At 35.8% G+C, this 26,040-nt stretch overlaps 1 protein-coding gene across 3 annotated transcripts; it reads left to right on the top strand.

Moving 5' to 3' along the window:
• Nucleotides 1-2,138: 2,138 nt before the first annotated feature.
• On the top strand, nucleotides 2,139-25,412 carry LOC127793225 (protein PLASTID TRANSCRIPTIONALLY ACTIVE 12, chloroplastic). 3 transcript variants are annotated; one of them, XM_052324034.1, is made up of 11 exons: nucleotides 2,142-2,426; nucleotides 2,525-2,592; nucleotides 3,842-4,513; nucleotides 6,643-6,755; nucleotides 8,702-8,961; nucleotides 9,827-9,948; nucleotides 18,042-18,110; nucleotides 22,260-22,313; nucleotides 22,461-22,562; nucleotides 23,954-24,068; nucleotides 25,012-25,412. In XM_052324034.1, exons 1-10 carry the CDS (start codon nucleotides 2,393-2,395, stop codon nucleotides 24,047-24,049), a joined length of 1,590 nt encoding a protein of 529 aa, XP_052179994.1. In that variant the 5' UTR covers nucleotides 2,142-2,392; the 3' UTR covers nucleotides 24,050-24,068; nucleotides 25,012-25,412. The 3 variants fall into 3 exon arrangements, 2 of the variants coding, with proteins under 2 accessions (XP_052179994.1, XP_052179993.1); XM_052324033.1 differs by having other exon boundaries at nucleotides 25,004-25,412; XR_008021283.1 differs by lacking the exons at nucleotides 22,260-22,313; nucleotides 22,461-22,562; nucleotides 23,954-24,068; nucleotides 25,012-25,412 and adding an exon at nucleotides 10,046-10,244 and having other exon boundaries at nucleotides 2,139-2,426; nucleotides 18,042-18,114.
• The last annotated feature ends 628 nt before the right edge of the window (nucleotides 25,413-26,040 follow it).

Genomic DNA, 26,040 nt, shown 5'->3' with positions numbered 1-26,040 from the left:
AGTGACCATGAAAGTACAAAAGATAAGAGATAGGCAAAGGGACGAGGAGTAAATTTGCAATTGAGTTAGGGGTATTTTGGTCTTTGCATATATGTGCAGCATTGTAGCCCAATATGTAATGTATAAGTAATATTTTTCTTACAAGATAATCTACCAGTGCATGAAATATCAAATGTCAATTAATTGACATCTCTCACTGTCTAATTATTATCTAAGTTTCTAATTAAATTCCTAATTATTCATTCCCCCTCATCTCAATTGAATTTTCAATTTTTGATTCTTGACATCATTCAATCGCTAGCTATGAATTTTATTTAGAATTATCAGATTTTTTTTTTATTTTTAGTCTTGAAAATGATTAAGTACGAATCAAAAACTTTGATTGCATTATTATTTTAATTTTTATTAAGCTTGTTATGAATTTTGTTTGGAATTAGATTAGGAGATAATATAAGAAAAATATTAATTAACTATTATTTTTTATATTATTATTTTTTTAAGAGTAATGTTATTCATTTTCAATAAAAATTAACAATACTAATGTGACAGACCACGTGAAAGTATTTGTTCAGAAAAGATGAAAAGACGTGAAATAAATTTTATTTTTCATACTTTTAAAAAAAAGTGTAATGATAACTTAATATTTTTATATAACTTATCATATCACTGTTACACACTTTTAAAACTTATAACTTAATATTTTTCATACTTTTAAAAAAAATTAATATTTTTTTAATGACTTGTCAAAAAAAATATCTTAAAAAAGGCAAGCCAAACAACCTCTTCACTTATGTTTGAAAGAGAGATGAATTAAAGAATGAAACGGTGCATAATAATGAGACGAAATGTAGAAGTATTATGCATTCTCTTGTTTTATTATAAGATTTTTATCTGAACAGAAGAAAAGGTCTCTCCTCCCCTCCTGACCCCTGAACCCATCCAAGCATAGGCTTTAGAAGTATGATGCATTCTCTTGTTTTATTATAAGATTTTTATCTGAATAGAAGAAAAGGTCTTTCCTCCTCTCCTGACCCCTGAACCCATCCAAGCGTAGGCTTTAATAAAATGATTTGTAATAATTTAGCATGGTATTAATGTAATACCTCAAGGGCCCAAAAAAATTAGAATATGTCGAGGATAGTGTAAGAAAGGAAATAACACCAGCTAGATACCTTTTGAGCTGAATGTTGGCAAAGAACTCCCAAGTTAAGCGTGCTTGACCTGGGGTAATCCAGGGATGGGTGACCCCCTCTGAGAAGTTCGTATAGGCCCATCAGGGTAAGTTGTTCCGGTCCTTCCTATCGCTTGAACGGGATGTTACAATTAAGGATTGAAAAATGCTATTATCACGTTTTGACTTTTAAATTATATAATATAATTAAAATATTCTTCAACTAAGACAATGAGATAGCATAAGACTGTAAGGTACATGACTAAAATACTCGTCACCCAAAATAATAAAGTGGTGTAAGATGATGAGAATCAAAAGATATTTTTATTATTTATAATATATTATGTAATTCAAAGTGTAAAAAAGAGATACAAGAGCGCCATCGTTAAGGATTTAATGAAAATCTAGGGGTGTTGGCTAACGTAATTGGGCCTGTTTATTGCAGCTTAAAAGTTGTAACTTTTAACTTATAGTTTCAAAAAAGTTGAGATGTAGTGTTTGTTTTAACTTATAGTTTCTACTAGTTTTTAGAATGGGTAAAAACTGACTTTTTCAAAATTAGGGGTACCCTAGCTTTTACAATTTTTACTTAAATGATTACATTGTTATGACAATTTTGCCCTTATTTTTAATAAAGAATTACTCTCTTGTCTACGCAATCATGGATTTTTCTTCTCCATTGCCATCTTCATTTTCAGATATCTTTCTCTCTCTATACTTTAATTAATTTTTTTATAATTGAAACTTATACATATACATTAATTAATTTTTAAATTATCATTCTATAACTACTAAGAGTATTATAGATAATTATATAAAAATAAATTATTTTAGTATCAAACACCACAACTACTTAACTATAATTTATAAGAAATTACAGAAACAGATTCGCAACTTATTACAAGTTTTAAAAAGAATAATCTAACGAGTTAAAAGTTATTGAGGCCAATTGTCTGGTAGGATTCCTGGTTTTAGCTTATCCATTATATATATAGGTGCAGAAATGTTTTACTCGCGCCGATAACCACCACCGCCACCGCCACCGCCACCGTTACCGCTGTCGCCGCCACGGCGCCACAGCAACTGCCCTCTCTCTCTCTCTCTCTCTCTCTCTCTCGTGCATTAATCCATAAATCTTACAGATACTGAAGCAGATATACCCAAACGTTTAATTCTATGTAAAAAGCGTTTGGTGGGTCGCAATCATTATAAGGAAAAAGAATGGCGTCTGCATCACCTCTTTGCTTGTATCAAGGTTTCTGTCCTTGTTTTCCATACAAATTCGCTTACTTAGGTTATGTTATGTGCAACCGAGTGTACTTGGAATTCAACCTCGTTTTCCCTATGTTGCAGATAGAGGATTAAGAGCTACTGTTTCTGCAAATGGGTCTGTCAAGAAACCCCGCTTCCAGAACTTACAGGTTTTTTTCTCCCTTTCCCTTTAATATGTACACATGTTTACGCAGATGCACAAAATATGTGTGTATGTGGAGATGTTTCGTGTTCTCACGCATTGTTGGGTTTGGGTTGTATAGGGTTTGATTATGGCGAAGTCCTCTAGTGGATTGAAAATTAGAACCATAAATTGCGTTCCTTATGCTGATGGTGGCCTCTCATACGGTCTTACATACGAGTGATGTTGTCACATTGAATTGTCCATTAGCTGTATGTAAAAAGTTCTCTGAAGGGGAAGATGAGCTTATGACCTTTCAATATTTTGAATTTTTGACTGCACCATTTCTTGTGTGCTTCAAAGGACTTCTGGCTGCATGTTCAAAATATTTACCTGTTCTCTAAACAGAGTATCTCTTTTTAAATTTTTACGACTGTGATATTTGGCGAGCTACAGTGCTGGTGTTTCTATGTTGTGATTCAACTGGAACAATGGGAAAGTTGCAGTCTGAGCTAGTCTACTTCGAAAAAAAGAAAAATATATGGAGAAATATCTAGTTTACTGTTTGTATTAAAGAAATAGTGATCAGGCATGCTAGGAATAAATCAAACATAATAAATCCTGTAACCCACAATAGATCAAAATCAGAGACATGAATTTTAAATTTAACATGGGTTGACAATGTGCCTATGCCCATGGGTAAAGAAGGATCAAATATCCACTACATGGTTAATGGATTTATAGAAGTAGATAAAATCAAACCCCAAGATCCCAATACACTCAATCTTATAATCACTTGATAATACTATAATGGTTAGCACACTCTGAAAACCAGATACTGGGGGACTATTTATAGAGAGAGGATTTAACAAAAGATCCAAAGGAATCTGAGTTTTGGATTGGGTATAGATATTCTATCTCTACTTTTAATTGAGTGAAAGAAATTTGAATTCAAGGCAATCTCAACAAGGAAATAGGAACCTTAGGAAGCCTATACACTTCTTTGCTCTTTATTTGTTTGATCTTACAGATAACATTTTTTCTCATTTAAGATGTGTGGGCGCATGTGCACGTTTCCATTGAGTGTGTGCATGATTATGTATTTGTTACTTTTCATGTGATCAATCTATGTCAACTGCTCTTTGATTGAACTTATGATATAATTGCTTGCTAGCATAATAGAAGGTTCATCTCCATCTTGCCTAGCTTCCTTTCAATATTTCTAATGTAATTATTTGATGCCAACGAAAGTAATTTATCATACGAGAACCACCCAGGTATCTTTTACAGGATCATTTCCAGCATGGGTATGGCAACGTAAACTTTCCTTGAACAGTCCACTAAAAAAAGTGCCTCTAAATCTGTGCATAAAGTGTGAGAACACAGAGAATGAGGGTTCCCATGAGCATGTGTCTGTTGAACGTCCACCTTATTACAGTTATATGGACTCCACATCTGGAAAATTTGAACCAGCCTCTGGTGCTCGGGCTAGTATTCCAGGACAGGAGTATTGGCCAGAAGGCACAGCAAGTAGAGTCAGGGCAGCCAGGGCTCCAGAACCAACTGGTGTGTCAGCAGGAGCTCCATCCTATGGGAAAAGTCCTGGAAGTAGGAGGAAAAATAACAAGACATCTGCTGCTTCTTCTGTGTCTTCAGAGATGACTGTAACTTCAAATTATCAAGAGGAACCTGAAACTTCAGATGATGGATCAGAAGAGCCTAAGGATTTCTCCTATGAATATGTTGTTTATCAGGCCGAACCACAGGAAGAGGAGCTAACTGAGTATGAAGTGGACAAGAAACTTGGGCGTCCTCATCCCTTTATCAATCCAGACACAAAGAAGCCAATAGAAGAGCCACTTAATAGTGAAGAACTATGGTGGAACTGGAGAAAGCCAGAGAAGGAACAATGGTCTAGATGGCAGAGGAGGCGTCCTGATGTTGAAACGGTTAGTCTAAAGAGGGAAAAGATGATTATGAGTTCTCATTAATGCAAATTGATAATTGTTGCATTGTGATAATGTTGAAAATGCACAAGTGCCTTCTCTGAAGCATCTCTGAAATTTCTAATGTTTTCTCAATATATTTGGACCTGATGCATTTTTGACATGTTGCATATGTATATCTATTACTTGGTCACCCATAAAATAAAATTTAATTCTACCCGTTGACTCCTCGTCATTTGGTTTTCAATCATAAATGCTCAACTTTAAGCTGCATGGAAACTTTCCTGGGTTTTTTTCCTTGTCCAACTAAGCTGCATCACAAGAATTATTATTCTAGGGTTCTCTCCTTTGACTTCAACATGCCAACGATGATTTAATTTCATTTGAGAAATTACATGGTAAGCCAAACATTTGCATGACAATCACACTAGAGGCATAGAATTAGTGAGGATAGAGGCTTGTGGAGATAAAGAGACGAGTACAAATCTTCATCCTCTCATTAGTTTAAGACAATTTCTGAAGCAAAACTACAGAAGGCGTAAATTCATCTTTTGAAGTAAGGGTTTGTCATTTTAGGGTTTTTGGATTTAAACTGATGGCTTACATTGTTGGGATTGAATCCAATCACAAATGTTTTATTTTTTTCAATTTCGTCCTTAAATCATTTTATTCTTATTGGCTCATTAATGGAGGGGAAGGCAGTGGAGAAATGTGTAAGTAGTTACTATTTACTAATTTGTCAAGTTGTTGAACTGGAGCACCAATATGAATATGAGTACAGAAAAAGATACAGCCATAAGATGAGGAGAAGATACTTTAGAAAGAATGAAATGGATATAACAGGGACACAAAAAAAAGAAAGTATTTTGTGTACTTTTTATGAATAATGTTTATGAAAGTAGTAGCCAAAAAAACATAAGAAAATTGAAAAAAAATCAATAAGCCATTTTGAAGATACAACAGCAATAAGAATACAAAAATATTAAAAGGGTATTGCTAATCCAATATAAGATGCCATAAAAAAGGTAACTACTTTTGTCAGTGATGTAATTAGGTTTAATTGTGTATTTTAATCTTTTCCCACAAACTTATTATTATTATTATTTTTTGTAGATTTTATCTTGAAATAAATTCTAAAAACTCTATTAAAAACCCGATGCATCTCTAACACATAATCTTGCGTGCCCAACAAGTATTTGCACCTGATACATGTTGAACATGGGTATGGCCTAAAATTAATCCTCCATGTTTCCTTGGGAACCACCATAGTCTATGGTGTCAGACTAACGCTTGTTCAGTCATCAAAAAGTAAAAGTTTACCTGCATTGTGGTACTTTTAGTAAATAACATTTTTTTGTTTCTCATTTGCACTGCTTTGATGTATACTATTTATTATCGTGCTCCCGATTTATCTTCTTCTATCTGTTTTTTTTTTTTTTTTTTTCATAACATATTTTACTCTTCACCCACTTCCATATCCTTGCCTTAGGTAGTGGATTATATTTTTTTGAATTTCTGGTTATGTTGATACTTCGACCTTATGAGTGAAACCAATTTATTTCACTGAGTTTGCAACAAAATATTTTAATTTGACTAAAATTTCATAAGGCCCTGTCTAGATGCATAAAGTCCTGGATATTCTTGTTGAGACCTCAATCTCTAAATGCATGAAATACCTTGTGGATGTAGTTTACCATTATCCCTTTACCATCTTCACCTGACTATAGAAGATCATTAGTGTGGGTGTATATGTGAGGCATGCAATTGTGATCTGATAATTATTGGCCCAGTTGAGGTTTGGTCCCTTGCTTTTGACCATGCAATGAATGGAAGAAGTCTAAGCTGTTTGATAAAATATGCGTACTTGATTTCCTCACAAACCTATCACCTTATTGTTACCTGTGGTGATTCTTCCTTCAATTCTTTTACACCGCTCCAGTTATGTTTTGTAACATGTAATTTTCTATATAGCTTTTGCTGGGCATCACTGAAAAATATTATCTACTATATTCCTTGTTTGTATGTACATTTGGCATAATGGTATTTATTCTTGCTCAAGATAATGAGTAATTTACAATTCCAGCCAAAAAATTTACATTATCAACCTAGAATATCTGTTGTCTCTTCATCAGGTATTTCTTAAAGCTATGGCAGAGAAAGGTCAAGTAAAGCTTTATGGTGATCATCCAACATTGACTGAGACTTCCCTGTACAGAGCTAGGCGGCATATTTATAAAGAAGAAAGGTATCATTTATGGGAATGGAATTTTGTGGTATTATTTATTTCTGTAGCATCGTCTAATAGATAATCATTGGCTTTTGAACAAGTCTATGTACTGTTCCAGAAAAGATTTTTGGGTCTTGAAACTTTTTTAAAGGTCTAGTACAATCTAGGGAAAGTTGTGACATGCATGACAGATGATTTTTGAGCATTGGCAACCTTGACTCTGGTCTGTAGAATAATGAGTTCCAGAAAGAGAGAACAAAAAATGCACTGTTTTCTTTTGATTAAATTTTCTAACAGAGATTCCAAAGTTAAGAGCAGCAGCCATCATATGTTGATGTTGCTCCAGACTCATCTTGAAGTTGTGAGCATAACTAGAGAAACTGTTTAGAATCCTAGCATAGATGGAACAAACTTAGAACTAAATTGCTGCTTTTAGTCAGCAACTGTGGAAATCTGAATGCTGCTGCAACCTTTGTGGGAAATCAAGGCCTAATGAGTTGATGGCCACATGGCTTTGACATCAATCTGTCTTTTACATAGCCCTAAACAGTAAATTGTTAAGAAAGAAGCGTTTATCAAGGTTTCCATGCCTCTTTGTCCTTTTCAATTGAGGACTATATTTTAGCCCTTGATTATTTAGGCTTGTGCCCGTTTGAACTTTTTTTGTCTTTTTTCCCTTAAGAATTCTGATGCTTATTTATCTGTTCTTTTTTCTTTATAAACAGTACATGCTTTAGTATTTTTAAAGTCCCACACATAGAGAGTCGATATCTTTTTCTGTTGCATTTCTTTTATGGATAGGAGTAGAGGGGGTTGGTTTCCTCATTCCTGGGGATAAATTTAGGACGCCACATCCTGGGACTGTTTTCGACCTAAATTTGGTCTTATCTGGTGTTTAGTTGCAATTGGATTGGAGATGGAATAAGGTGAAATCCCTGGTATATACAATATGGTTGTTGAGTCAAGTGCCCATATAATCAGACCATCCTCTTCGTCTGGAATTATCTATCTCTTCCTTCCCTTGGGAGTTCTCTTCTGGAAATCAAACACTGGATTTTTATGCAGGATGGATTCCATCCAATCCTGTTTATCTTGACAAAGAAGTTCCTTATCCTGTATCACAGGGATAATACATCTTCTGCTGCAGCAGTAGTTCATTTCTTTTTCTTTTTTTTTTTCCAGAAACATCTTGAGTTATTTATTAGATCTCTAGTATCTCTGAGATTAGCAAGCTGGTAAATACAGATCAACAGAAGAGTATGATGTAGGTTTTTGGTCATAGATGGCTCCAAGGAACCTTTGGATTCTTCATTTTTAGTGTTTTATGTCTGTACCATAATACTGTTTTTGTCTGCTATTGTTTTGTTGTTCAAGATCCATTTAAAGGATTAACACTGGATAATAAAACTAGGAGGCTGTAGATTTGGTGAAGTGTGAATTATTGCTCTTGAAACCTCTTCTACATGTTGATGCTTAGCCACCAAATTCTGTTACTAGTTGTTCTGGATTCAACTTAAATGGTTGAACTGAGTTGCTAACATAAGAGGCTGTAAAGTTGTAAACTTAGTGATTACACTATGAATAATAGTTTATCATATACTTTCTAGGGTTGATTGCCTCATTCATACAGAAAAGCTTAGGCTATCAAGCTTGAGAACTCAGGTTTGAGGTTGAGACAGCCACTTGCACCAATTTTGCCAAAGGTCAAGTCTGTATCTTGCTGATCCTTGTTAAACTCAGGGATTGAGAGGCCAACCTTGTGGCAGTTGTCTCTATTTTATGTCTCTAACAATTCAAAAAAATTAGAATATATGTCAAATCAAAACAAAGATGCTAGACATAGTAGGTTATCAGAAACGTATTAAAAGGCTACTAGTTCTCTGAGTTGATCACCCTATTAGTATGGATGTTGATGTAGTATATGTTTTAAAATTAACTTGTGATGTAATTATTGGATTCTGCAGGCTACAGGCCGAGCAAGAGAGACTGGAAAGAATAGGTCCATTAGCTTACTACTCAGAATGGGTTAAAGCTTGGAAGAGGGATACTTCACGTGAAGCTGTTCAGAAACATTTTGAGGAGACTGGAGAAGATGAAAACACCCAACTAATCGAAATGTTCTCATATCAAACAGATCGGGAATATCGCATAATGATGGGGACTGATATTCGTATTCGTAGAGATCCGTTAGCAATGCAAATGCAGGAGGATCAAATTAAGCAAAGTATCTGCTCTGAATGCTATATGTCTTCTCTTGTTCCATTATTTTCTTATTATCTATATTGGTCAGTCTGTCTAATCTAGTTCTGGCACATATAAGTTTTGTATTTTCCATTTCTATTTCAAGTTACTTTTTTGAAAAATCATAGTCTTGGCCATGATATATTCTAGTTGCCAACATGTGAACAGAAATGGGAAACAACACGGGAATTGAAACATCACACATGGTCTAGAAAGGGGATACACTGGGTGACATAAAGTTGATTATGACATGGACAAAATTTTTTAGGCTCTTAAAAATTTTATTATAGAATACTGTGGTAGTACCATGACCAGTTAAATACTTTAGCTAAATAATGTTAGAGAAATGTGTGAGCATGCAGAAGCAGAAAAGTTTGTGATATGCATTTGTAAAATATTATCTCAAGGTTACCTTCTGAGAAGTTATGTTTCAGTATGTTGGACTTTTAGACTGTTGGTGCACATTTCTTGGAAACTAAAGCAATTATGGGGAAACACAATTTGATCACCAAAGAATTCTCTGGTAGCTATGTTATGTTAGCCAGTTAATAAGTGTTTCTAATTGATTTCTTTAACGTGTGCTATCTTTGTAAATGAAATATAAACTTGCAGCGTGATATCTCCCTGATTCAGGAGGCTCTTGCAATTGTTCTTCAATTGTTTGACAAATGCAGTACTCTTGCAATGATATCCCAAATTCACTTTGTGCTGTTTGGCCATTTGCAGCTCTGTTTACTAATTGATTTTCAGTAGAGAGACTAAAAGGGGGTTATATTTGCATCTCTTCCTTATCTATCTCAACTGTTTTCACTGTGGTCTGGGACTTATTTTTCTGCTGCTTTTTTCAGTATGGGGTGGAGACCCAGTTTACCCAACAATAAACTATATTCAAGATCCAAATGAGGTGATTGATTTTCGGGGTCCAGATTTTCATGAACCGACACCCAATATGCTTGATTTTTTGAAGGAGGTTGGTAATAATATGTCCTTGTTTTTTATTTTTAATGTTTTATGAATAGAAAATAACTTGTGCAGAGTTTCTAAATGTTTCATTTCTTTCTGGTAAGGTTGAATCATTCATGAAAGAGATGAGTTATTTTTATGCCTGCATAGCATAATCATAGTTTGTCACACTTAAGTGCTCAAAGGGAAAAAGGAAAGAAGAACTCACCTCGGAATGGCACCACTTTCCTGAACCAGGCCGTAACAGAGGTTCATCCAGCATCCCTTATATGGTGTTCGTCATCATGGGAGACCACCCCACAGGTTTTAAAAACTATAAATTACTAGAAATTAGAAATATTTACAATTGTCTTAAGCTACAGTTAGGCGGTCACTTCTTAAGTATCGCTTAAGATTTTCAAAATAGAAACACCATTTCATGGTATGACATGGTAGACAGTCATCCGCCCATCTCGTCTGCATTAGAGGGAACTTGTTTTCCTGGAGGTGATATCTCTCCCTTATTCATTCCATGCACAACTCTTTGAAGTCCTGTTAGAAAATACATTAGTGTGGGTTAGGGCAGAGTCCCTAATATATGCTCCTATGTTACACATGGTTCATGTTTGCATTCCTCTCTTGAAATCAATCCTTATTAGATTAGAAGATTTGAATACCCTTCCCCAAGGCCAAGTACCTGGGGAAACTAGGTAAAATTGCGACACCTGGTTTCATGATCCTCAATTGTCTACGTTATCTGATTTGTGGCCATGCTGGTTCCCTTTTTATTTTATTAACATTTCATTTTTGATTATTTACTTTCTTTCATAAGCTACAATTTGTCCTGTTAATCTTATTCTTTCATTGTGGGCTTGGATCTGATTTAGGGCATTTCAGTTATCAATATTGAGTCTTCAGGAAGAGAAAATTTATAATATTGTGGAAAAAGGCGGAGTGCATTTGAGTAATTTTTTGTTAGTAAGCAGGAAGAAAAGGAAAGAAAAAGGTTCAAGAATTGGATTAAATAATGGAAGTTATGAGACATTCAAACGAATATGGTTCAATAAGTTCCCAAAGTTGTAAAGTGTAGAAAATATTTGAGAGAAAAGAGAAACTTAACTTCATTCTCTCGGCAAAAACGTGTATAAATACATTAATACAAGACACCTATTCTCTATAGAAATCTACTCTATTTACAAGATACTTAAACTATTTAAAATACAAACTAACTAATGGTGTTGAAACACCAAACGGTGTCGTGTGGCTTAGCTGAGTGAAAGGCCGCGTGTGGCAACCGCAGGCTGCCATGTGGCACTTGCTAGATGGTAACACGCGACAACCATCCGTTGATCCTTGGAGGTGCCCGATTGTCCTTATGCCTTATTGCCTTCCCTGCCTGATTGCCTTTCTGTTGGAATAATCAATCGTGTTGCACGATTTGATCTCAGCCGCTCATCCAAGCTTTATGAGGCGCAATCCCAATCATCCAAAGACACTATTAATCTCGCTCCTCGTGATATGAACAGTCAGACGAAAAGAAAGAAAGAAAAGGGGGGAGAAAGTTCCAGAGGTGGGTTATCGTCTTCGGGCTAGGGTTTCTAGTGGGTTCTCTTTCTCATGCTTTGTATAGTTTTATTGCGTTCTCTAGTTCGATAAGATCCGCCTCTAATCTGTATTTGTGATTATTGGGGCATGTTGGTAGTGAACCATTGTTGCATAGAGAGTATTTGTGAGTGTTTTGAGGGTGTAATCTCCGATTCATCATTTTAGTGCAGTGAGCTCTTCTCACCAAAGCTCAACGTAGACGTAGCTTCTTTTTGGGGTGAACCCCGGTAAAAATCTTTGCCTCTTTTCGTTTTTCGTTTCTTGCTTCATTTCGTTTCGTTTTTGTATGTATGTTTATGCATGCTTCTAGCCTCAACAATCTTCAGTTTGTGATTGAACATATTTTGTATACGCTAAGGTTTTTGTTGTTTGTTCACAACACTATCTCTAATTTTTAGGAATACAATTTTAAACTTAATCATATTCAAATTGACTTATCTTCTTCTCCTTTTATCTCTTTATCCTTCCTAGAATTTTGCCTTCCTTATCTTTAGCAAATACACAGCTCCTATATTTCCACACTCTCCCTCAAGTTGGGCTGGATATGTTATTCAGGCCAAGCTTGCAGCTTAATTCATCAAATGGTCTTCTTGGTAGAGCCTTAGTGAGAATGTTAGATACTTGATTATTTGTAGGAGTGTAGAACAGCTTGAAGACTCCTCCTATCTTTTCTTTGATGAAGTGCCTATCAATCTCCACATGTTTTGTCTGGTCATGATGCACCGAGTTTTTTGCAATACTAATGGCTGATTGGTTATTACATAATACTTGAACTGGCTCTGTTATAGTTACTTGTAATTCATGAAGTAGTCTTCTTAGCCATATTCCTTCACAAAATCCTTGAGCCATGGCTCTAAACTCAGCCTCCGCACTGCTTCTAGAGACAACAGATTGTTTCTTGTTGCGCCAAGTGACTAGATTTCCCCACACAAACGAACAATATCCAAAGGTTGATCTTCTATCTTGGATTGATCTAAGCCTAATCAACATCACTATAGACTTTGATCCCTTGGTTTGTTGTTTTCCTAAACATTAATCCCTTGCCTGGAGTTAATTTTAAGTACCCGAGGATGCGATAAACTGCTTCTAGGTGCTCTTCTTTGAGATCATTCATGAATTGACTTACAATACTCACATAAAAGCCTATATATGGACTAATATGTGATAAGTATATAAGTTTTCCCACTAACCTTTGATATCTCCCTTTGTTAATTGGTGTGCTTTCTTTGCCAATATCTATTTTTGCCATAGATTCCATAGGAGTATCTATTGGTTTGCAACCAAGCATCTCTGTTTCATTTAGGAGATCAAGAACATACTTTCTTTAGGAGACTGAAATCCCTTCTTTGGACCTTGCAACTTCCATACCTAAGAAGTATCGCATACTTCCTAGATCCTTAATTTCAAATTCTTCCTAGATCCTTAATTTCAAATTCCCTTCCAAGGACTTCTTTAAGGCTTTTGATTTCAATAATATCATTTCCTGTAACAATGATATCGTCCACATAGACAATAAGAATGGAAATTTACCTTCCTTGGAGTGCTTCATAAATAAGGTGTGGTTTGCTTGGCATTGATTATATCCATACTTCTTGACTGCCCTTGTAAATCTCTCAAACCAGGTTCTCGGGGACTGTTTAAGTCCATAAAGTGATCTCCTTAGCTTGCATACTTTGTTTCTTGTAAGTTTCGTTTCAAATTCATGTGGAATTTCCATGTAGACTTTCTCTTCTAGAAATGCATTTTTTACATCTAACTGATGTAGGGGCCAATCCAAGTTTGTTGCTAAGGACAACAAAACTCTAATGGTATTTAGCTTTGCCACATGGGAAAATGTTTCTTGGTAGTCAATACCATAGGATTAGGTGAATCCTTTTGCTACTAGTTGGGCCTTGTACCTGTCATTCCTTCCATTCGCCTTGTATTTTACTGTAAAAACCCATTTGCAGCCCACAGGGTTCATTTCAGGAGGTAAATCAGTGATATCCCATGTCTTATTCTTCTCTAACGCCTTGATTTCCTCAAGAACAACATTCCTCCACTTAGGGTGTTGAAAGGCCTCTTGAACAGTGTGTGGAACCTGCACTTTATCCATATTTGAAACAAATGCACTGAAGTTGGGTGAGAGGCCCTTGTATGAAATATAGTTTTGTATAGGATGTTGTGTGCATGATCTCACTTCCTTTCTCAAAGCAATAGACCAATGTAAATCCTCATCATCAAAAGAGGTAGTGTCCAAATTCTCACCAGTTGCAGGATCTGAATTTAGGTCAGCCTTTTGATCAGGCCTAGGTCATGTTTGGTCCTTACTCTCCTTCTGGATAGACTGTCTCCGAGAATAAACTTGAAATTCCTTAGTGGGAGAGTGGCTGATTGAGGAATTAAGGGCTGGTTGGGCTGGTTCTTGGGGCTGTTGGTTACTGATTTTCAGTAGGTTAGGATGGGATATCCCAAAACTGATATTCCAAGGAGTTATTTTGAGTGTTCTCCCCTTGAATATCAGGTCTGGGATAATGGGATTGATTTTCAGCAAATGTTACATCCATAGAAGTGAAGAATTCTGAAGTCCAGGAGAGTAGCATTTGTAACATTTTTGATGAGGAGAGTAGCCTAGGAAGATGCATTTGATAGACCTAGGATCAAGCTTGCTCCGAAGGTGGTTGTGAATATGGACAAATGCACAGCAACCAAAGATTTTTAGTGGAAGTTGTGAAAGAACACGAGTGTGAGGAAAGGCGGTTAGGAGAAGTTGGCTAGGAGTTTGATGCTTTAGGATGCGTGAGGGCATTCTATTAATAAGGTAGGTGGTCGTAAGAATGGCTTCAACCCAAAAATGTTTAGGAACATTGGTAGAGAACAATAGGGATCTTTCCACTTCTAAAAGGTGTTGGTTCTTCTATTCAGCAGCCTCATTTTGTTGGGGGGTATCGACACATGAGCTTTGATGTATAATGCCTTGTTGGGAGAGGTAATGACCAAGAATAGAGTTGAAATATTCTTTGCCATTATTAGTCCTTAGGATCTGAATTTTGGCATTAAATTGTCATTGCACCATTGAATGAAACATTTGGAAGATATAACCAGCTTCAGATTTATCTTTCATGAGAAATACCTAAGTAAGACGGGTCTAATCATCAACAAAAGAGATGAACCACTGAGCTCTAGTAATGTTTTTAACCCTAGAAGGCCCCCCACACATCACTATGAATCAAGGAAAAAGGATAAGATGGAGTATAGGATTGTCTAGGATAAGTATTTCGAATATGTTTAGAGAATTGACAAACTTCGCATTGCAACATCTGTGGACTTGATTCTCAAATAATGAGGGAAATGACATTCGAAGATAAACAAAGTTTGGATGTCCAAGTCTATAGTGCCATTACATAATTGTACTATTATTGCTAGAATGAAAATTAGAGAGAGAACCAGAGGGTCTAGAGGAGGAACACTTGCTGATTGGATTAAGTTTATTGCTGAAGTAGTCTCTTGAAGGATATATAGTCTCGAACATGTCTTGGCACTGTCAATCATCTTTCCCGAAATTCGATCATGAAATTCACACTGATTTTGTGAGAATTTAATCACACAATTATGATTAGTTGATAGTTTACTAACTGATAATAGGTTGCAATCTAAATTTGGCACCAAAAGTACTGAATGTAAGGTTAGATTTGTAGATACAACCACTGAACCTACTCCACCAACCTATGGTAGTGATCCATCAGCAATTTTTACCACTCAATCTTGTTGGCATGGTTGAAATCCAGTTAAAAGATTGGTATTTCTAATCATATGATCCGAAGCCCTTGAATCAACAACCCAAACAACAAAAAAATCACCCTTAGCAGTCAAGGCATGGAGGGAGTTACCTTTATGAGCTATAGAACTGGATGCCAAAGTAGGAGACTGAGTAATTTGAGATCTGCCAAACATATTTTGAAGCCCCTCCATTTGTTCTTTGCTAAAAACATTGGTTGATGGAGCTACTGCGGTTTCTTTAGTAGAGGCTAAGGTTCCTTTACTCCTTCTTTCATGGGTCGGCTTCCAATCAGGTGGCTTCCCATGATTTCCCAGCAAGCATCTTTGGTGTGTCCTGTCTTATGACAATGATCACACCAAGGACGCCCCTATTTTTGTTTAAATGAAGTTTGACGGCTCCCTCGGGTGATTAAGGTCTATTGCTCCAAGGCTGGGTTGGTAGTTTTCAACATGACCTTCATTCGACTTTCCTCCCTTCGTACTTCTGCAACCGCCTCTCTAAGACTAAACAAGGGCTTTGTACCAAGAATTCCTCCTCTTACTCTATCTAGGTTTTTATTCAAACCTATAAGAAACTTGTATAGTCTCTTCTTTTCCACAATCTGCTTGTATCTTGCAGAATCATCTATACACTTCCATTGGATAGTATCACACATATCTAATTGAAGCCAAAACTTGTTTAGGGAGTTAAAGTATTGTGTAACATGAGAATCTCCTTGTTTTAGATCATCAAGCATGCTCTCTATCTCAAATAATTCAAAAGTATTCTCAATATGAGAGTATGTTTCCTTAGCAGCCTCCCAAATTTCTTATGCAGAGTCATAAAGGAGGAAATTCTCACCTATTTTGGTTGTCGTAGAGTTGATGAGTCAAGGCATCACCATGTTATTTTCAGACTTCCAAGCCTTGAACCCTGGTTTTGTTTCTCTCGGTTTTGTTGTGCTTCCAATCAAGTAGTTATGACCATATCACCATGTTAATCTCCTTTCCCTTGTCGCATATGAACATCAACACTGATTGTGACCATTGGAGATAGTTATGACCATTAAGTTTGTGTCCTATAACGGCGAACATGTTGTTGTTGTCCATGGTTATAGGATTGTTGTTCGGTAGGGGTATAATCTTGGAGGTTTGGCTGCTGCTTCTACCGGCCATTGTGAGTACCGACGAGTTTGCATTTTTGGGTAAAGGGTGGCTGGGTCACAGCTGTTCATCCTTTAGGGTTCGGTAATCAAGAGGAAAAATAATCCTGCTCTGATACCATGTAGAAAATATTTGAGAGAAAAAAGGAACTTAACTTTATTATCTCAGCAAAAGTGTGTATAAATACATGAATACAAGACACCTGTTCTCTATAGAAGTCTACTCTATTTACAAGATACTTAAACTATTTAAAATACAAACTATCTCTCTCTAATTTTTAGGAATACAATTTTAAACTTAATCATATTCAAATTGACTTATCTTCTTCTCTTTTTATCTCTTTATCCTTCCTAGAATTTCGCCTTCCTTATCTTTAGCAAATCATCAGCTCCTATATTTCCACATAAAGAGTGTTTTATGAAGATCTTAAGCAGTTCTTTCTGACTATGCTTAAGGAGAAATATTAAATAAGTTCTACTAGTAACATATTCTCAAAAATTAGATTCAGTTGTACCTTTTCTTTTTATCCATGCTCATACAGTATAAACTTCATCGATTCTAAATCCTACCAAATGAAATAGAAGTCCTGAAATCCATAAGTTAGCTGAGGAAAATTTTGGTTTCCAGCCCTACAAGGACAAGAGCCCTAGGTTCTCACTTCCATTCTTTTTTTTAAGAATCTATGCTGCACTTATCATCTAATTTCATTGGTGGTTGAATGTTTATTCTTGAATTCTGAATGTGTTCCTTTATTATAAAACCTGAACAGATACTTCAAATTGTGGTCTCTCAAATCCCTTCTGGGGCCCAGAATCCATATCTCAAACCCCCCTTCCAAGGTCTTATATCCTTGGAATCCATCATTAAGATAGAATGGTTATAGGTGCCTATGTTTAGTAAAGCACAAATATATTAAACCAAAAGCTAAAATGGACCTTGATCCCTGTATATGGGTCAATAAAGCCTAAAACTTCTTTAACTATTCAAGAAATTGATTTTTTTTTTTTTTTTTGCTAAATGAAATTAATTTTTTTGAAGCATATCAAATATGGTACTATGTGGACCCTTAACATTGTTGTAACACCATGGATCCTTACCCAGAAGTGTGAGCTGAAGGTAGCTATTGGGTTCATTGGACCTAGTAATAAACTTTACTCTAGACCCTCCCAGTAAACTACCAATATAGGATTAGGTCATGACAAACTCCCATCCTTTTACTCCTTGGTGTCCTCGTTAGGGTGAAATTCTCACATCTCAAATGTGACTCAAGTCAGTTTGAATGCTTTCTTGTTCTGCACGAGTCTCAAAACAGTTTCTTGATCCACACCCATGCGTTTTCACCCAAAAGTGCTAGTTGAAGGTTCCTATTAGGTTCATGAGACCAAGTAATACACTCAAGACTTCCCTAATACACTACCAATGTGGGATTAGGTCGTCACAATTATACATACAGAGGTCTACCTTAGGTTAATGAGATCCATAACTCAATTAACTGGATTAACTCATGTAATGTTCAATTGCCAATTTATGTGCTATCTGCAATATGATTAATTGACTGCATAGCGAAGTCCTGACATATTTCTGCTATATTTTTGGCACTACTTGTTTTGTCAGCATGGCAAGATAGTCACAAGACAGGAGCTTGAGAAAATCTTGGCCAAGGAGAAGAATGAGGAAATTGAGGTAATGGAAAGGAAATTATGAATACGCCACATGTATATTGCTCTGTCTAGATCTATTTTTTTGGAGTGTTGCCATTATGGGTAGGAAACTTAATTGATTGATTTTTTTTTTTTTTAGACAATTGTTAAATGTTTTTCATGCTTAAAAAAGTTTATACTTGCTTCTTCCTTGCAATTTTTGGCTTTTATGCAACATTTTATTCCGATTGATGCAGTTAGTATGCCTTGTGTCTTGATATGTTCTTATTCTAATGGGAAAAGGGCAGCAGGTCCAATATCATTACAAATAGAAGGATATTTAAGATGAACTATGAATCTTCCATCTTCAGACTCTCGTTTAACCAGACCATCCCAATTATTACTGACAGGTTGATCAAGTAATAGAGAATAGTGTTTCACATGTACTATTATCATGTATCATCATCAATTGCACCTTATCCTAAAGCAATTTAGGGTTGGTGTCATCACACATGTACCATTATCATGTGTATAGTCATCAAAAACTGGTGTTGAATCCGGTCCACTGTGCAACCTTTTCATTGTCCATGGCATTTCTTTATAGGTGTCAAAAGAGCCGGCCCGGCCAGGCCCGAGTTGGCCCATGGGCTTTTTGAACGGGTCAGGCCGGCCCTTTTACTAAAAGGGCCGGGTCGGGCCTGGGCCCTTTTGCCATGGATAGGGCCCAGCCCACGGCCCCCCTACAAAGGGTCTGGACCGGGCCGGGCCGGGCCGGGCTAGCCCGTGGGCTAGAGGGTTGGGCCGGGCCCTTAGCCACAGGGCCTGGTGGGCCCGACCCTTTTTTTTTTTCTTTTTTTTTTAAATAATTTTTTTAAAAATAATACATATAATATATACATATATAAATATCAAAATAATACATATATAAAAATTATTTTTTTTCTTTTAAAAATATTTTCTATCTTAATTCTTAAATTTTAAATATTATTTCATTATTTTATATTTCAAAATTCTATATGCTTTATAATTTTTCTTGTAAATTGATATGAAAAATAATGTACATATAAAAAGGAGAATGTTTATTTATAATTTAAATATATAAAAAATTTAACTTAAAAATTTTAAATAAATTGATGGTTATTATTTATATATATTGCGAAATTAAATTTTTTAGTATCCAATATCAATAATTACTAAAGAATAACAAAATTAAAAAAAAAAATGAGTAAGGGCCTTACTGGCCCATAAGGGCCACGGGTCGGGCCGTGGGCCCAATTTCTTTGGCCCAGCCTGGCCCCCCAATGGGGGCCGGGCTTGGCCCGGCCCGTTTGAACAGTAACGGGCCGGGCCAAAGCCCGGCCCATCACGGGCTGGGCCGGGCGGCCTGTGGGCCGCCCGACTCTTTTGACACCTCTACATTTCTTCATCATCTGTACTTTCTTCTTCCTCCATATAAGTATAGATTTTATGGATAATGTTTAGGCGAAATGGTGGCCAATGTGGCAACTTGTTGAGTAAATCTCTTAATTTGCTGTTTCATCATTTATAGTAGTGGTGTATCAACTTGTAGTGAAAACCTCAAGCTGTTGTTAACTCTTTTCGGTCTTTTTCACGAATCTCTTCAAAAGGACATTTTGGTGGCATGGTTGCAAACTCCAAGAATTGATGCCAACTTATGCAGGGAAACATGTAGAGAAAGGATTAAACCTAACTTGAATTTGTTCAGGAACAAATTCTGCTTAACCTTGTTCATGCTTAGAATATCCAAGAGCAAGGCATTAAACAATGAATATCTATCGCAAGACTACTCAAAGTTGGGGTATAGGTATTTGTTGAATTGCCATCGTCTCATCTAAAAGCTTAAGCTATTAGATAAAGAATTAACTTTATCTTTTATATTATTATTTTTACTCTCAAGACACCTCTTCATGTGTGTCCAGACTTCACTATATAACTAGTCAAAACATGTGCAACAATTTAAATATTGGATTAGTTGTAAGGTTTGAACTTACAACCTTTGCTTATTTTGATACTATGTTGAATTGTTAACCACCATCTCATCTAAAAACTTAAACTGTTAGATAGAGGATTAACGTTATCTTTAATATTATCATTTTTACTCTCAATTGGGATTGGAAGGTCACAGGTTCAAATTGTGGAAATAGCCTCTTTGCAAAGTAAGGGTAAGGCTATGTACAAGACAAGCCTCCCCCAACCAACACAAAAGTAGTGAGCCTTATCCATTGATTACACCCTTTATGCATAGACAAGGGCAAGGCTTGGTGGTAATAGTAAGTTTGTTTCTTTGTGACTGGAAAGTTATTGGTTCGAGTTATGAAAACAACCTCCTTGGCTATGTTATACACCCCCCCCCCCCCCCCCCCCCCCAAAAAAAAAAAACAAAAAACAAAAAAACAAAAAAAACAAAGTGGGTAATCCAACATTGGCAATGTGAAGCGAAGAAAAGATGGGCCAAATACATATTTTTTCCCTTGTACTTTTATGTTTTTTTCGTGTGGTCACCCAAACTTTTCATTATTTCGATTACACTTCTAAACTATACATTTTCGAGTCAATTGCACACCTCGGTTAGAAAGTGCAACACATGCATGCTGAAATGCCCAAACTACATCTCACACACGACCACCATTTCCGCCACAACTTCTTCCTTTAGTGGTTAGCGACGAGGCATGGGAGGTGGCCAGCAACAAGTACAAAGGATGGAGGAAAAGGTATAGGCCGATAGCTATAGCGAAAGATGAAGATGATTGTCGGCCATGGCAGAGGGCAATTGACGGTAAAAAGGCGTTGATGGTGGCGAAAGGTGTAGAAGCTGTTATCAGCAATGGCGGAAGGTGCAGAGGTCGTTGGTGGTGGTTGTGGAAGGCTAAGAGGCGAAAGAGCCATCGATTGGGAAAGACGAACTAGTCGAACAAATGGTTGGTTGATGCAACTGAAGAAGAAGACAGATGATCGGAGGCACCACCGACTGACCATCAGTCTTTTCTTGTCGATCGACCTCTTGCTTCGTCTTCCTAATCGGTAATGCCTCCAATCATCCGTCTTCTTTAAAACAGGCCTAGGGTTTCTGCAACACCAACTACCGCTACCACCCCTTCACATCCTCTCCTTTTTTGCAACTTCATCATTGTCGATAGGCTTGGTTGTCTGTTGTCCGTCGGCTACATGCGATAGGAAGCTTTGCCTCCATCGACCATTCAACATGCTCGTCGCAAGTCATATTTTCATGCCCCCGCAAGCAGTAAGCTGGAGACTTCATGCAATCACCATCAGAGAAGAAGAAGGACTATGGCAGAGAAGGACAATCAGAGGCATCGTCGATTGTCCTCTTGCATGCGTGAGGGGTATTTGGGCATTTTAACGCTGGTGTGTTGCACGCTCTAACTAAGGTGTGCAATTACTTGAAAATGTATAGTCTAAGGATGCAATCGAAATAATGAAAAGTTCAAGTGACTACACGAAAAAAATGTGGAAGTATAAGGGCAAAAATATGTATTTGGCCATAGAAGATGCTGCCATAACCATTGCATGAGATGATGCATTAGTGAGCTAGAATTCATGTAATTGACCCATGTAGTGGGTTAAGGCTTGATATGTTGTTATTGTGCTAAGTCCATAAATCCTAATTAAGACCAAAATAAAGGAAATTACTCAAAATTATAAAATAGGAAAATCAAAGTACAAGCAAAAAAAATCCTAATTTAAATATCTGGAATCAGGTCAGAGTTGAGAATCAATCTCCAACTTTCATACAGAGAGTTACTGCCAAAAAATAAGGAAAGTTATCCAAACAGGGGGAAAAAAAGAAAAGAAAATTTATGACCTAAAGGATGGATTTTTGTCAACCTATTTCATGAAATGGACTTGCTCTCCAGCATGTTCCCATTGAAAAACCAAGTTTCACATTATCTTGGAATCATGGTTTTGAATTTCTTTTAGCCAACTCTCACCATGTAAACTCTTTCCACAAAAATTACATCTCTAACTAGTAATATTCATTGAATTTATTAATTATTTAATGAAGAATAATCATTGTGAGGACCTGCTTCAATTTCAAATATCGTGAAGTTCTAGACCAGGGAGTGGCCAAGCTTGATGGTCCTTTTTCCATACCAAAAAAAAAAAGAAAGAAAGAAAAATTCTCTCTCTCTCAGTGTTTGCTTTTGTGCAGATATCAGATATGGATGAAGCAATGGCACAAGCTGTTGACATTGGTGAAAGTGATGTGAGTTCAATTTCCTCGTTTGTCTTTGATATTCTGAGCTTTTATTTTTGCCTCTTAAATTTTCTGCCCATGCTTGTTGGATGTTGGTGTGGCACACTAAAGTTAGAGTAGCAAGTAACGATTTTCTTTTGTGCTTCTTGGCAATAGGATGAAGTGGAGGACAGCGAAGTTGAGAATGATAGCGAAGAGGAGAAAATTGCACGCAATTGGAGTGTTCTCAAAAGTACTCCACAACTTCGAAAATCAAAGGTGATTCTTTCCTAGCCAATCAAATATTTGTTTCTAATATAGTCTGATTTCTTTTTGTTAAGGCTGATTATAGGAGATCCATATTAGTTTGTCCATTTACCATAAACCAAGTGCATGTAGATCTAGAGAAAAAATATATTATGGATATAAGATAGTGGCAGATCCAAGACCTACCCTCAACGGGGGAAAACTTCTTTTTTTCTAGTTTAAATTCAAATTAGTTGAATTTTTAAAGAATTTTTTTCCATCACATTCTTGAAGAAATGAGTTGATTTAATGCCATTTTCCTTATAAGAAATTTGTCCATAAATATAAGATACTAAAAGATAAATCTTAGCTTCAAAATAGATATAACTTACTATCAATTTGTTGATAGTACAAAGGATAATATTTAATTAACATTATTTAACCTAAAATTAAGTTTAAGTATAATGTAAAAATTGATAATATGTAAAAATTAAGTTTAAGTTTAATTAAAATTAAATTTTAACTATAATGTAAAAATTAAGGTTTAAGTATAATGTAAAAATTAAGTTTAATTACAGCTTAAGAAATTAATATGACAGTTGTCCACAAAAAAAAGAAAGAAAAATTCTTTGTTTTTTTATCAAGCTGCAGTAAAGGGAAAAAAATATTCTTCCTAGTATTTGTTTTCAATCAACTAGTCAAGCTAAGGGACACATTATTGGATCAATTATCAAGATTCAAGGCATTAATTAAGCAATAATGACATTCCTTGATTGTAAAAGAAAATTTAATTTTGGCTTTATTTTGAAAATTATGAAAAGCACTTTTTGATACGTTTTACTTTTAAAAAGTTTATAAAATTATAAAATATACACCATTTTCTTTTCTTAGTCTTGAATGTTATGAAATATTATATATTAATCAATATTTTTTATTTTTTATTACCTAGAGTTTTGTTTTGTTATTTTTTTCCTTATTGGCCCACATTTTATTGATTTAATAGGGGAAATTCTGAAAAAATATGTAAATTACATACCTATATGTAACTTTTGGAAAAATTGAGGGGGCACAATTTCCCCCCCTCAACTACATGTGGCTCCGCCATTGGAGATAGATAAAATTGTAACAATGACGACAAGAATCTTTACTGTATAGTACTACAGTGCTAGTGTCAAACTCAGTAGCACTAAACAAACTTGTCTAGATTGAAAATTATTTTAATATTTGATTTCATGAATCTGGTTGTGTTAGTTTTCCAACCAATAATATTTTGTGAACTGAGATTGCAGTGGAAGATTCTCTTTATCAAGTAGAAAATTGTAGTAACTTGTATCAAGAATCAAGTTGTTTCTTATCTATTTTCTTGTCAATTTAGTCCATACACATCAAGCAATTATATCTGTTTTTTCTTCTCCTACATGCAGGATAAACCTAAGAAGGAAAACATGTCTTTAGAAGAAGCTGTTGATGATTCAGAGAATCTAACGGATTTTCTATTAGACTTTGAGGAAGAGGAATAATGTTTTGCCAGCTTTTGAGGTAAGTTTATGGAACCTTCAAGATTAGGGTTCAATAAATTGGGTTCACTATTGGCGGGGGATCAGCTCTAAGCAGAATGAGAGGGAGAGAAAAACTTACCTCAAAAGAGGGAATAGATGGAGAGAAACTGAATCTTTTATTTCTATATTCCAGAAAATAAACAGTAGCCTTTTACACTAAAATATTGGAGGGGAGAGTTCTTTTGGAGGGAATTCTTCCACAAACTTCCCAACTATCTATCCTCCAACTGACTAACAGTGCAGCCAACCAATAGATTGTTTATGACAAACTAACAGACGGTTAACAATTCAATTAACAGTACACCTAACAAGCATTACAATTAATGAACAACTATCTACAACAGCTAACTGAAGCAACAGCTAGCCTTCTCTACAACAGCTAACTGCCACCTTTCTGCAACTTTTCTTTTCTTACAAATGCTTCTTGTTACTCTGCTAGGATTTGTATCACAAACACAGGGGTGAGATGTGGGGAAATAAACTGGAAACATTCATATACCATACAACTGTGAAACTAGTGATTGAAGCACAATCTCTATCAAGAGGGTCGGAAGATCTATGTTAATTTGTCTTTCCTCCAACTTTTCCATGAAAAATCTCATGCTAAAGAGCATGGAGGTTTGAGTCCTGAAACTTTAGTTAGCAGCAGTTTGCACTTTAAAAATTAAAGGACAAACATTGTATTTTACATATTTTTGGTTCTGTATTTAAGTGGGAAAATCTAGAGACGTAGAACGTTGCAACTTCTAGGTTTTGAATGATCATTGGATTTCTAGAGTCTAGACTTCAGTCACAGGCTTGCAATGGTGATAAGATAATAAGATGAGTACATAGGAATAACAAGGGATGGGCTCACATCTGTCCATTAACCAAAGGAACGTTAAACTACATTTTGAGTGACATCTGATTATCCAGAGATGCAGGAAGGTCTGGGTTTGCTCCAATGGCCAAAGATGCTCCGCTGCTGCAAATTGGGTCTAGTTGCTGTACAAGACTGCATCTGCATGTTGTTAGATGCCTACTGTATGAGAGGAATTTGGCTGTTGGATGGAAAGAGTTTTTGTAACTGCTAGCTGCGCTGCGGGGCTTGAATTGATGGAAGAACCATGTTACTGAAATTAACATGGTTAGTAAAAGAGTTTCCCACATCAAAGAATAAAAGAGTAGTTTGTTTATGTATTGAAGTTCTTAGTTCTACTCATGAAACTGTCATAGGTTGCTCATGATGGGGCATTGCCTCTGCCAATGCATTTGAATTCTGAATTAATAATGTGAAGAATACTTGACCATTTCTACTTAAAGTTTTCTGCGATTCTGAACTTTACAGACTGGATTGCACAAAAGAACCCTGCCCCCTCCCCTCTTCTTTTCTAGGATAAGAGTGACTGATAAATCATCAGTCCAGATGGATTGTTTGCAAAAGATTACAGTAGCAATCATTAAATTTTGAATTCCAAATCGTAAAGTAGATGGATGGGTGATACTCTTTATCAAATTAATAAGTGAGAGAATGGAAGAAGCTAGGATATAATTTAAGAAGCACAAGTATGATTCTATCATTTCTTTTTAGGCTAAGGGCTATTTTGTCATTTCACAAATCTTAACCAGGACCATAAATCTCGGCCAACTTTTTCTTCTTCTTGGTAGAGTGTAATTATGTAAATTAATAATCAACCAAGAATAAAAATAGACAATTTTTTTTTTTTTTTTAAGTTGAAGGCGAAAAACAAAGATGTTGGACTTGTTTTTCAGTTGAATGGTAAATAAATAATTTTATCATTTTTTTTTAATGAGATCAACACTTTAATTTTTTTTTTTTTATTTCATATGCTTCAAACTTCAAAGGCCAGCCTTGAATGGGCTGGGCTTGCCAACGGGCAAACCCAGTTCTTGGGCCTTATCATAGTGGTGATGGACTAACCTTATTCTTAAAATAACATTAACTGTAGGCT

Source organism: Diospyros lotus, unplaced genomic scaffold (assembly GCF_014633365.1).
Source record: "Diospyros lotus cultivar Yz01 unplaced genomic scaffold, ASM1463336v1 superscaf1, whole genome shotgun sequence".
NCBI lineage: Eukaryota > Viridiplantae > Streptophyta > Magnoliopsida > Ericales > Ebenaceae > Diospyros > Diospyros lotus.
The sequence above is the reverse complement of the archived record's forward strand: the minus strand, read 5'-3'. Positions and strand labels throughout refer to the sequence as shown.